The sequence below is a fragment of the Cordyceps militaris genome, assembly GCF_000225605.1.
Source record: "Cordyceps militaris CM01 unplaced genomic scaffold CCM_S00007, whole genome shotgun sequence".
In the NCBI taxonomy this organism is placed as follows: domain Eukaryota; kingdom Fungi; phylum Ascomycota; class Sordariomycetes; order Hypocreales; family Cordycipitaceae; genus Cordyceps; species Cordyceps militaris.
Window position 1 is genome coordinate 1660294 of NW_006271975.1, and position 12714 is coordinate 1673007.

A 12714-nucleotide genomic window follows, 5' to 3' on the forward strand; every position below is an offset into this window, starting at 1 on the left:
CTGAGATTTCGCATCTCTACCTTGATGTGGTTATTGCATACCCAGGCCGACTGCGTAACTGTCACAGGACGCAGCGGGCAGGACAGAAAGCGAAAAAAGTCCCGAGGTGCATGCCGACAGCTGGCAGGCACCAAACACGGCACTTCTTGCTCGCGACGCGTTTACCAGAGGCCGCCCAACGCCGCGACTGCATCTCCTGCGGAGCAAACCAAACCTCGTCTTCTTCTTGGCTTCTTTTCGCTTTCTTCTCGTTCGATTTCCTTCATCTTTCTGTTTTCGGCATTTCTCATTTCAGATATCCGCCCTCGTTTGGGGATACACAAATTCGATCATTTTCTGGTTATCACGAGATACAAACGCCACCAGCTCTTCTGCACCCGAACGAACAAGAGCCTGCTCTTCCCTCGATTGCGACTTTAAAAAGCAACGAAAGTTGCTTCTTTCCAGGAAGCAACGCACTACGCACACCTAAGTCTAGGATATATCGTGATCGAACCAAGATAGTCGATATTCGCATACTCAAGACTGTCTCTTATACAACACAAACACTGGGTGCCACAATACTACTCGTCGTTCTTCTTTATCTATTCAATCTTTTCGTCTTCAATTCGACATCACGGTTCGACACCACCGACATGCTTTTGGCACTGTTGCTCACGCTCGCTGGCGTGGTAGCCTCCACAGCGCAGTCATATGACTATGGCATTGATATAGACCAGATCGTCCGCAGACAAGACCCTTCGGCCAAGATTATCGTCGGCAAATTGCCTTTGGCTTCTAATGGAAGCACGCCCATTAGGCCCGAGATACGCGAGTTGAGAAAGGACGGCTATATGTGGGATCTGTACATCCTAGCCCTGAGCATGTTTCAGTCCGTCAGCCAGGACCAGTCGCTATCGTGGTACCAAATTGCAGGTAAGGCGGCTCTTTAAATTTTCATCCTTTCACTGACACTCGCAGGTATTCATGGCGTTCCGTTTCAACCGTGGAATGGCGTCCAGCCTGCGCCAGGAGCAAGCCAGTCAGGCTATTGCACTCACAGCTCAGTGCTCTTCCCTACGTGGCATCGTCCCTATCTAGCACTCTACGAGGTATGTACTCTGCGATGTGACTTGTCCTCAACTGACATTTGCAGCAACAAATGTTTAAGCTGGCAAATGCCATTGCCAGTCTGTTCACCAACTCGACGGAGCGAGGGTTGTACCAGCACGCTGCCTCCCGATTCCGTATTCCGTACTGGGACTGGAGCTTGCCCGCTCCCGCTGGCGAGACTCATCTTCCAGATTGCTTCTGGAGCCCGGTTATTGTACAATATGGGCCAAATGGAGCACAACATATTCGCAACCCGTTATTTTCGTATATGTTCCACCCAGTAGACGAAGATGCCTTTATCTGGAATCCAGTAAGTTTGCCTTTACCCATCGCCTGGAAAGGCTCTGACATTTTAGCTCAAACACTGGAACGAGACGAAGCGAGCGCCGAACATGACGGTAAGCGAGACTGCACCGCCTTCGGAAAACTTCCAGGTTAGTGCCGCGCTCTTGTCGAAACTACCAGAGTTGCAGCAACGACTCTACATCATATTCTCAAATTATCACGATTATAATGCCTTTAGCAACAAGGCTTGGGCAGCGTCCCAAAAAGCGTCAAACCTCGACTCTCTCGAATCCGTCCACGACATTATTCACTTGTATGGAGGCCTGAAGGGACACATGACATACGTTCCGTTGTCGTCGTTTGATCCTCTCTTCTTTTTGCATCATACAATGGTAGATCGCCTAGTGTCAATCTGGCAAGTGCTGAACCCGAATGCGTGGATCCAACCTATGGCGAGTGGCGAGACAAGCTACACGGCGCCGAAAGGAACTATTCAGGATTCCAGCAGTCCTCTGGTTCCGTTTTATGCTACGTCAGATACATTTTGGACCTCGGAAACGTCCAGGACGACGGAAATATTTGGATACACCTACACCGATACAGGCCTGCACGTCGGCGACAGAGGTGCCTTGGAACAGTCGCTGGTGCGCAAGATCAATAGCTGGTATGGAGCTTCCAGCCCAGCCGGAATCGTCGCAAAAGATTCGCAGCTCCGAGTTACTGCATTACAAAGGACTGGTGGGCCTTGGAGTACAAAGGCATCGAAAGGAGTGCCAAATATCAAGCTGACAGCGATGGATCCTCCTGCCTACAAGATTGTCAAAGCGGGCGAGTACAGGGAATGGATCGCCAATGTGCAGGTTAATGTCGAAGCGTTGGAAGGAGTATTCGACGTCCATTTCTTTGTGGGCGCACCGGCGGACAATTCGGCGGACTGGGCTTTGTCGCCAAATCAAATCGGCACCGTTGCCATTTTTGCCATGAATCGGTCAACGGGGTCGAAAGCCAAAATATCTGGCACATTACCGCTAACGTCGGCACTCATGAAACTCGTCGCGACTGGAGCCTTGCCCAACTTGGATTCCAGCGCCGTCAGACCTTTTCTGCAACGCACATTGGAGGTCAGAGTGCGCAGCCACAATGACAGCGTAATTGAGTTGGCTCGCGTTGAGGGTCTCGATATCGAAATCTCCAGCACTATCGTCAAAGTCCCTCAAAGCGATGCCGAACTCCCTGCATGGGGTGAGGCTACTTCGGAGTGGACAGTATGGCGTGAGGAAACATGATAGATGCCGGGCATCGGATTACAAGCATTACACGCATTACAACAAACGATTTTGGGTGCATACTTTAGGCTAGATGTATTATCGCGATTTTGATATGGTGGCAGTTATTGGCGACAGCCACGGCATGTATTTTCTTGGAGGCATTGCATTATTACTAGCCATGTGGTATTATGTTTGAGTCCCTGTTAGAGTCTGCCAATGGATGTTTATTTGTTTGATGTTGAGCTGCTGAGCTGCTGTGAGTTGCGTGGTTGTTTGAGATGAATGATAGTGAAACGAGGTGACGGCGCGCAGAGTTTCAGTTGTCGGGCTGTCGGGCTGTGTGTGGTGTGTGGTGCGACTGCTTACACGATGACATCAGGTTGGACTATTCCACGCCAGAATACGAGTTGGCTTCTTTACAACGACTTTGTTGGCTTGCGCTACCGAGATTAGTTTTCACCGGTTGAATTCCCTAGCCGGCTTGTTTGGCTCTTGATGGCTTTTGATGGACTCTGAATCGGCCAGTCTCTTGTCGCCGGGGACGGTGGGGCCGGCAGACAGAGGTTCCGCGCCGTCCTTCCCTGCTGTCTCAGGCGGTTTAGCGTCTCTTTGCCGTGCTTGCCGATGGTGAGGCGTGGCGCAGATTACGGGGGAAAAGAAGGTTGCGGGCTGGCAGGGCTGGCAAGCGACTTTGTTCTAGGAGGCCTCTAGTTTTTTTATATTCAATACGACGCGAGGGATGGTTGAGTTATCCAGAGACAATGATAGAATGATGTACGGACAGACAAGGAGAGCTGAAACGCAGAACAGGGCGAGACAGAAAGACTTGCGAGATTCCCGGCAATTTTACCCCAGGGTTCAGTCGGGGCAGCTTGGCATCCCATTTTTATCACTAAACGGATCGACATACTCCCGGTACCCCCCTCCCCTAGCCTAGGATTCCCAACGGGCTAGTTAGTCGTCTTGCCTAGGAAATTGGCTGCCGTTTGCTAGCAAAAGCCTAGGCCTGGACCTCTGACCTCATTGATTTCCAGAGAGGGGAAGAGGAGAAGACGGTTGACGGACAAGGGAGTTGTGTAAAAGCGAAAGGAACACGACGATTGGGGCCGCTCAAGGGAGGCCAATTAGAAGTAAAACTTGTCTGAACTCGATATAGAACTCCAGACAAGCCCTCGTCCAATTCTGTACCCCCCCTCTCCTCAACCTAATCGGTTCACTAAAGCTAGAGGAAGCCCGGCTTGTCGGAGAGTTATCTGGTTGTTTCGTGATGCTAGGGGGTGCGGCGCAGTCAAGAAGTAAGCCACTGGACGGCTCATGGACTAGGGGCCGCAAGAGCTGGAGTAAATGTTGATTAGCTTCCATTTTGTTTCTGCGACTTGTTGCAAGCCCTGGTTTGGGGGGATGATGCATCCGTTTAGCACCGGCTGCATGGTGGATAGGCATTAAGAAAGGCAATGTCATAAGTCCCCCCCTCCCCTTCTCAGGTACTGCTCGGTCATGTATATATATATAAAGAGAAACGGGCGTGCATCTGCTCTCTTGCATCCCATCTTCCGTCCCCCATCCCGTTCTATCCAATTCAATCACCATATTCGCTAGTCCTCCTTGCTTCTCATCTTTTTTCCCCAAACCAAACAACCACTATCAACTATGCGCGCCACCACCGCCATCCTCGCCATCGCCGCCGGCGTCGCCCAGGCCAAGACTGTCCACGTCGACGTCGGCAAGGACGGCCTGAACTTCACGCCCTCCGTCATGACCGCCGCCAAGGGCGACACGCTTCTCTTCCACTTCTACCCGCAGAGACACAGCGTCGTGCTCGGCACCAAGGACAAGCCCTGCGAGCCCGCCACGACGGACATGTTCTACTCTGGTTTCGTGCCGAGCTCCAACGGTGAAGCCGTACGTTTTTTTTTTTTTTCCTCGCTTCGCTCGACGTCGGGGAGAAATCTGGTTTTCCAAAATGCTAACGGAGATTTTTTTCATCATGTAGTCAGAGACATTCATGGTCACAGTCAACTCCACAGACGCCATGTACCTGTACTGCTCGCAGGCCAAGCACTGCCAGGGCGGCATGGTGGCTGTTGTCAACGGCGACGAGGCCGCGCTCGACACGTACAAGGAGGCCGCCGCCAAGGCCACCGACAACGTGTCTCCCAAGGAGGTCACCGGCGGCATGCTCATGAGCGGCTCCGGCAGCGCCACCTCGGGCAGCGAGAGCGGCGCGACCTCCACCAGCGGCGCCGGCGCCAGCAAGACCTCGGCCGCCGCGTCCGGCAGCTCCGCCAAGCCCGCCGCCGCCGCTGGCTTCAAGGCCTCCGTCGCCGGCGTCCTGGCGGCCGCGGGCGGCGTCGCGGCGCTGATGCTGTAGATGGGGAGTCGATGTGGATGGGAAAGCGCGGAGGGGCGGGCCGGGGGGGGGATGTAATTTGGATGACTGAAAATGCTCTACTGGTAGAGGTTTAGGAACTCAGATAGTAATGATGATGGATGCAAAGCAAATTATCTTCTCCTTTTATGCAGTGACGCTACTACATTTAGAAAAAAAAAAGAAATAAAAATAGTCCAATAAAGCTTAATGAATTTGCGTTGAAATTAATGTTTAGTCGCGTCGTGGGTAGCAATGTAGGGCAGTACTGCGGTAGTGCTCGTGATGGCATTCACGACATGTCGTCAAAACTAAGCCCGCCAGGATCTCCGGAAGACGATCCGATGCGATCTGGCATCCCATCTACCCGCTGCCTCCCCTTGCATCTTCTTCCCTTTTTTTATTTTTAAATCATAATTTCGTTTCAACGGCTTAACCATCTCTGGAAAAACCTTGCCGTTCGTCGTGTTGCACGCCCCCCTCCCGCAGGTCTGAGAAAACTTGCTCACCTTGCACACCCCCCGCGAGAAGAAGAAAAAAACTTGCTCACCAGGATGGGGCGGCGCTGCTCAACGCCCCCCGCCCCTTTTTCCAAGTATAAAAGACCAGTCTCCTTACTATGAAAAGGTACAAGATGTTGGCGAGCTCACACATCTACGAGTTCACATGTGTTGGCAAGTGTGAAGGGGGCGTTTGTCGTGTATCAGGCCCTCACGTACACCGCGCCGTTGCGCCGTCGACCACTTCATACCTACCGAGAAACATTCCATCACATATTACCGCGTCTTGAGAAACATCGCCTTCCACTCACAGGAAATCACAGCATCGACGCGACGTTGGGTCAATAATCATAATGCATCAGCTCTATATACCCTAGCCCCAGAACGAATACGGAATCAAAGATCGCAACAACCAAAATTTCCCCCAAAAAAACATGTTGAAGAACCAAGAAGAAAAAAAGCCCCAACGCCGATGCAATGAATCTGCGTGATTCGACCTCCTGTAAGTATAGTTGGATTGTGTTTGCGCAGGCCCGTCTTTTCGTTGCCTGTGACGTAATTTTTTGTGTCAAGCCGCGACTGTCTAAAATGAGCTTTCCCTGTCCAATGTCCCCCGGGGGTTCCGTAACAATTATAAACATGGTGATATGTCTGCGTCAGCGCTCTGTTCTTTGGTGCGAGGGACCGCAGCGCCGGCCTATTTAATGCCCACGCCCTTGGCCACGACTTCGCGCGCGTAAAATTCCACCAGCGTGGTGGCGTAGCCCTCAAGCTCCTCGACAGGGATGGCCAGTCGAAAGTCGTTGAGGATGAGGAATTGGAGCTCCAGGTGGTTGAGTTCGGCAAGTGGCAGACCACCAACCTGGGACTGGTTAGTCAATGTCAAAACAGGCATTCAAGCGGCTAGTCATACCTTGGCATATCTCGAGTTGGTGTAAAAGACATCCGAAAAGAATTTGCTCGCGCAGGTGACGCCTGAGATTATAAGGCGATGAATGTTGAAGCTGTCGACAACAAAATAGGTGGCCGGGCTGGCAAGAGGATGGTCCGCGGCAAACGGCTTGGAGCCGGCTTGCCGCGCCGTTGGCGAGTTCACCATGGCATCGTCCGGGTCGTCATCGTCGGCCAGATCAGAGTCCGTCTCGTCCGAGTTATCGACAGTGAGCGTGGTGCTATCGCGCATGGTCGTGTCCACCTGCCGCGAGGCAGAGCGCGAGTGGGCGGGATATGGTTGCGACTGGGAGGCGGCCGTTTGGCGGGCGCACTCGGTCTGGACTCTGTCATTGACACGCTCTGTCATGCGGTCAAAGTACACGAGCAAGCTCAAAAACACTTCGTAGGTGGTTGGGCAGTACTTGTGTATTCTGCCAAGATAGCTGAGGATGGAAATGGCGGGGACGTTCTTGCCGTGAAAAGCAAGGACGGAGTGGCTAAGAGAGCTCATGTGGGAGCCCGAGGAATCGTGGTTCTGGTTGGCTTGCTGCTGGTGGGTGACATTGCGCTGCATCGCGTCGTGCTGCAGATCGTTGGCCGTGGTGATTTTGGTGAGCAGAGCGGCGACCATGTCAATGACGTCGTTTATGGGCATGGCACTAATCTCGTACTGGGTCAGACCGGTCGGGCCGGCGGAGGCGGTGCCGAGGCTGCCCTCCTGGACGAGGATGGTGATGTGAGCGAGATCGCGGACGTGGACAATGGTCTGCGCAGTGGGAGCACCGAGGGGAGGCGCCAGGGGACCGGCAGAGCGTTGGGCAGCAGCCGGGCCGGCAGACGAGGCCTCGATGCGATAGTCGTCCGAGGGCGGTGAGGGCTGCTGTCGGGGGTCGGCGGCTAGAGCAGAAGGGTGGAATTGGGTCGCGGAGACGTCATCTCTCTTGATGGCCTCCATAGACGCCAAATGTTGGTCATCTGCCGGGGGCGGCGGTTGGATGGCGGCGGCGGGGGACGAGGACGGTGGGGGTGAGGGAAACCTGGCGGGCCTGGGGCGTGAGGAAGGAGAAAACTGTGTGGTGCGAGCGGCAGTGGCGGGAGAGGCAGAAGCCCTGGACGCGCGGTGCAGGGAATCCGAGTCTCTGCGAGCCGACGAGGACGAAGTGAGTCGGGATGAAGGTGAGTGGTGTGGCGCGGCGGCGGCGGCGGCGGCGGACGAAGAGGTCGACCGTTGTCGCGCGCGGCCTGGCGACTGTTGGTAGTGAGGAGGCTCGTGGGAGCGGGGCGACTTGCGTTGAAGCGACGAGGAGCTGGTAATCATGGTGTGAAATCGTGAGAGGTCGGTTACGAAGTCGCCGATTACTGCTGCCATTTCATCGTCGTGCAAAAACACCAAGGGTGTGTGTGTGTGTGTGATTTTTTTTCTGTCTCGGTGTACGAGAAGAGGGCGGGGAGCCGACGTGTGTTGTTCCCCTGCGTTTGTGTCTCTGGGTGCAGCGGGGGAGGCAATGCGACCGGGGGAGGCCACTGGAAGCGGGACAGAAGAAGCGGAATGCGTTCTGGAAAAAGTGCGCAAACAATGACGAGATGCTAGATTAGCGGATTGCTCGTAGATTAGAAAAGCAACAACAGATGAAGCAGGGAAAAGAGAGCAAGACAAAATGCGACGCCGGGGAACAAGGAGACGAAGGAGAAAGGACGAGGGAGGTGTAGATGAAGTGGCGGAGTAGCAGTGACGGGAGGGGAGGGAGAAGGAGGAGGATAACAGGATAACTTTGTGGGAGAGGCGGCGTGGCAGCGGGCGGCGAGGGGGATATTTTTTCCAACTCTGGTTGATGCAGGTGGCAGTGAGAGAACTCCTTTCCAGTGGACACCTTTCTACCTGTACTAGACGAGGTAGTGAACTTTCCAGTGGACAGTTGCAAAGATAGCGGCTGGTTGGCGGCGCTTCCGGGGTTGCTCCAGTGCATTATTACAGCAGGGCAAACCCAGAACCCCACCAAACGAGAGGTGAGCACCTAAACAAGCCCACTAGCCCACTGAAATGTGCAGCGCTATCGCTGATCCTCGGCGACAATGAACCGGAACGGCCAGCCCGAGCCAAATCTGTACCAGGCACACCGAATTATCGACATGGCAGGTACCTAAAAGACAGGAGGAGCCGGCTCTCGGGCCAGGGCGGACGAATCAAGGCTGACGTATTGGCGATTGGAGTCGGCAGCCTTCCTTGGGCGCGCGTCTGTGGAGAGAACATGTATATCGCAACACATAAATATCGGCGCTTTTCCCCCTTGGCATTCGAGGGCCGGTGATGCACCGCGCGAACCACCCCCGTGCCAGCGTCGCATCACACCATAATGCGTGCTGCAGGATGTGTGCCCCTCGAGCTGGAGTCGTGGCCCGGTCCTAACACGACGTGACACGGCAGTGACCGAGACGAAGACGCCGAGTGTCGTGCAGCGCCAAGGAACCGGGCCCTGATGTGGTGTGCATCGTGGACAGAGCCGCTGACGCGAAATGGCCTCTGTACTCGGTATCACGTCGCCCGTTCTGCAGGGCATGTTGCCGCGCACGTGGGAGCGTCGCTTGCGGCTGCTGGGCAGGTCGGACGGGGTCGGAGTGTGTGGTGAGATAAGGGAACATGGGAAATGGATGTTGAGGGCAAAATCAGAAAGGAAACTCAGGGCAACAAAACTCACCAGATGCGCGGAGGATGGTCCAGCAGCGCGTCGCCGTAGAATCGGCAAAACCTGTAACTACTTTTCGATTTGTTGGGCTCTGATTCAATCAACTGTTGGTCACGAGCCGCTGTCGTTGGAATGGTCGCTGCGTTGTCGTTTGGATTGATCCGAGCTATAGCGGTAGCACAATAATACTTGTAGTCTCCAAGTACGCGGTTGTTTTTGTAGCCACGAGGCACGAGGAGTATCAAGTCCGCAAAAAAAGGTTCCTGACCAGGGTCTCTGAATTCATCAAGGCACAAATCGTCGCTCACTTTTTCTCGATTCGTCCTGTGGGCTAATCAAGAGGCTGATGGCAGCCGATCTGGTGTTGGGGGGTATGTATGACTGGGTACCTAGGTAGAGCCTGACGAGCGCAGCTTCAACCAAGGCCTTTTGAATCCTGCAAGAACAGGCGGGATGTGAAGGGCGGTATTGTTCGAGTATGGCCCTTTCTTCTTCTTCGGCGTGATTTCTTGCCAGTATTGTCTTCTTGGCGTGGATATCTGGGATGGGGGCTGACTCGGCTGTAGATACTCCTTGTGTACGTGTTTGTGGCGGTCTGCGGCGCAGGCGAGGTAGTTATGCGCGAATCGTGCTTGCTGTTTTTGTCCCTTTTTCTAGGAAGAAGAAGAAGACGAAGAATGATGATAATGATGAAGCGGTGGAAAAGATGAGAGTGTGCATTAAAGGAGAAAGAAGCAGTTTTGTCTCTGTTTGACAGCGCCAGCGTCGTCAGCCCAAGGACGCATGCATGTACGTCGTTTGCACAGGCTGGCGCTATTAAAACGGCTGCCTCTCCCCAACGTGGGTGTCTCCCCGCGCTATCGTTGGCTCTCCAAAGCCAGATACCAACCAGCAGGGACAGCTCAGACCACCACCCTTCTTGAGAACAAAAATGGCACAATGCGTCTGCAAAGTGTCTGCCAGGGGAGGGGGTAGGAGTAAGGTCAGGCAAGGGGATAACAGGAGAAGAAAAAGGAAAAGGAAAAGGAGAGAGAAACTCCTTCGTCCGGGGGGGGGGGGGGCGGCAAGGAAAGGCATCCCCTTCCCGTCATGTCCGGAAATATGCCACTTCTTGTTAGCGCAAGTTTTATTTCTTTTACATAGGTAGATCATAGGTAGATGGAAAGATACTTTTTACAGTGCTTCTTCGGGGGCCTGTAGCAGGAAAATTCCCAGGTCCGCGGTTTATAAGTGACGCAGCCCGCGCCAAACCACGTCGCCGTCTTGCCGCACGTGGGCCGGGCAAGCCATCCACTGCGGGGGAACAACCTACCTATCTACAGGTACTAAGGTACTAAGATACCTTAGTACCTAGGTACGTAGGTAGTTACCACCTCATAGACTTATCAACAACCACTTGTTCCGATTTCCTCTTGACCGACTTATCCCAAGTGCCAGGATCAAGCAACGTTTTTTTTTTCCTTTTTTCCTCTCTCCGACAACTCCAAAATGTCTCGGGCAATCTAGTCTTGTTCCTGGCTACTCTGGAAAGCTAAACTAGCACCGTCCAAGTCAAATGTCTCTCCATCAAAGCATCAAAGCCTCATGCTCGTCCGCTTTCGTCATCCTGGCCCCATGCCCTCGCCACGGCCGCCATCATTGGCCCAATGCAATCTGCTCACTCTTATAATTCACTTTATATATCGTCATCTGCGGCTAGGTTTTATTATGTACTTCTGGGCACCAAGCCATCGGGGCCCTGCGCACGCCATCCATATTGTCCCGTCCCAACATCCCCTTGTGCATGCCACGAATACCTCCAAGGAACAATGCCCACAAACAGGAGATGCACAAGACGCGGCGAGCCAGCATACAGGAACAGAAGCTCATAGTTGATTCCCTATGACTCCATCTTCTATATGCGTCTTTAAAACTCCCTAAATATCCTTCTTCAACCTTGTCGCCTCTCAGCCACCTTCGGATAGACACCTCAAGCCACATGCCACACGCTCATAATTAACGCATAGTTCTATCAGAACCTTTACATTGAGACACCACATCGCAATGCAGCCAGCCTTGTCGAGTCCATGATCGTCGTGCCCTCCGACGCTAATCCCATCCATGTCGTGCCACGTACAACATCCTACACCGGCCGTCCCGCACCTCGCCTCCTTGTACACCGCGACACACTAATCCATGGCCAGACATGCAACGTGCACTCCTCATCACTATGCGCGGCTAATGTTCTGGCCAGAAACGTCTCTGTCACCAACTAGTTACGTACACGCGCCAATTTCAATCACTCAGCTCGCCGTCTTACCCTCACTTTTCACCGTCCTCTCCTTTTTCCACGCCCATCGCATCGCTCAACATACTGTACGCTTCTTGGCCATAAGCCAGAACCTATGATTTATTCGTCTGCTCTCAAGACCGGGTGGGTACTATATTGTACAAACATCTCCATCCTTGCATTCTCCCTCTATCCCTTCTCATCATCTAGTCGTGACGCACAGCATAGTCCGAGTCGGGCAGGTACAGGTGGCGGTCCGCGCCTTTGGCCGTCAGCACCACCATGCGGATCACGCCGCCCGAGCTGCCGTCCCACTTGATGGCCTCGCGCAGCGCTCCCTTGACGAAGCTGACCGCGTCCGCCTCCTCCATGCCTTCCTTCCAGTTGGCGTCGCAGTAGCCGTAGATATACGTTGATCCGGACCCGCCAATCGCATATGCTTGCTTGTGCAGCGATCCGCCCAGCGGAATCGAGTAGACTTGGCCGCCGAACCGCTCATCCCAGCCGGCAATAATCAGGCCCGCTCTGCAAACGAGGTTAGCACCGGCAGCCCCCATGTCACCTTTGGTATGGCGCAGCATATTGGACGTACGATAGGCGGTCCTTGTTGGCGTAACAAAGTTCTTGGAAAATGGACGCCGCGGTTTGCGTAATCGGCGGTTTGCCGCTCTGCATCGCAAACATGCCCAGCTGGTACTGCACAATATCCGCGACAGCCTGTGTGTCGGCCGCCGAGCCCGATCGGCAGCACCAGATGGTGTCGTGTACTCTGGTCAGCTTATCCGTCACTCGGTTGGCAATGTACGAGCCCGTCGTGGTTCGCGAATCGGCGCCTATCCTTGTTAGCTATGACAAGCCTGGTACTCGTCAGTAGTCAATGCCGCGCGTACCGAGAATCACTCCGTCCTTGAATGTAACCGCCATACTACTACCTGTCAGCATCTAGATTGGTAGTTCGATTTCGTGACCGATACACACATTGAGGTACCCAGGCTGCGGCAGGTTAGCTCTAATGACCGCGAGTGCCGTCGCATACAGAAACTCACTTGACCTCCCCCTTCTTCAGGTGCTCCATATCGACGTGGATGCCATCTGTTGCGTCGTTAGCTATTCGTTCAGAGTACAGGGCGGATGGCGGCGAACGAACCCTCGGACAGCACTCCCTTGTGGCCAAACTCCATGACTTCGGTGTATGTAGCGGCTGTGGGAATGAATCGGTTCAGTTTCGACGTGTCAGAAGTTCACTGGAATTCGTTGTTGGCGTAATTGTGATGCGAGCGGTACATTGAGGTCAGGGACGGAGCTCTCCAACTAG

At 53.9% G+C, this 12714-nt stretch overlaps 4 protein-coding genes across 4 annotated transcripts; 2 read left to right on the top strand and 2 right to left on the bottom strand.

The window, feature by feature from the left end:
- Positions 1-635: 635 nt before the first annotated feature.
- CCM_08750 (tyrosinase precursor) lies at positions 636-2663 on the top strand (the record flags this gene model as incomplete). The annotated part of the gene is made up of 4 exons (XM_006673886.1): positions 636-915; positions 961-1091; positions 1151-1402; positions 1449-2663. 4 exons carry the CDS (start codon positions 636-638, stop codon positions 2661-2663), a joined length of 1878 nt encoding a protein of 625 aa, XP_006673949.1.
- Positions 2664-4295: 1632 nt separating this feature from the next.
- CCM_08751 (extracellular serine-rich protein) lies at positions 4296-5016 on the top strand (the record flags this gene model as incomplete). Its single annotated transcript, XM_006673887.1, has 2 exons — positions 4296-4547; positions 4639-5016. 2 exons carry the CDS (start codon positions 4296-4298, stop codon positions 5014-5016), a joined length of 630 nt encoding a protein of 209 aa, XP_006673950.1.
- A 1194-nt stretch (positions 5017-6210) lies between these two features.
- CCM_08752 (cyclin-dependent protein kinase complex component) lies at positions 6211-8413 on the bottom strand (the record flags this gene model as incomplete). The annotated part of the gene is made up of 3 exons (XM_006673888.1): positions 6211-6375; positions 6427-7970; positions 8218-8413. 3 exons carry the CDS (start codon positions 8411-8413, stop codon positions 6211-6213), a joined length of 1905 nt encoding a protein of 634 aa, XP_006673951.1.
- Positions 8414-11431: 3018 nt separating this feature from the next.
- Positions 11432-12580, bottom strand: CCM_08753 (proteasome component PRE3 precursor; the record flags this gene model as incomplete). Its single annotated transcript, XM_006673889.1, has 5 exons — positions 11432-11512; positions 11621-11924; positions 11992-12237; positions 12446-12491; positions 12547-12580. 5 exons carry the CDS (start codon positions 12578-12580, stop codon positions 11432-11434), a joined length of 711 nt encoding a protein of 236 aa, XP_006673952.1.
- Positions 12581-12714: the final 134 nt, after the last annotated feature.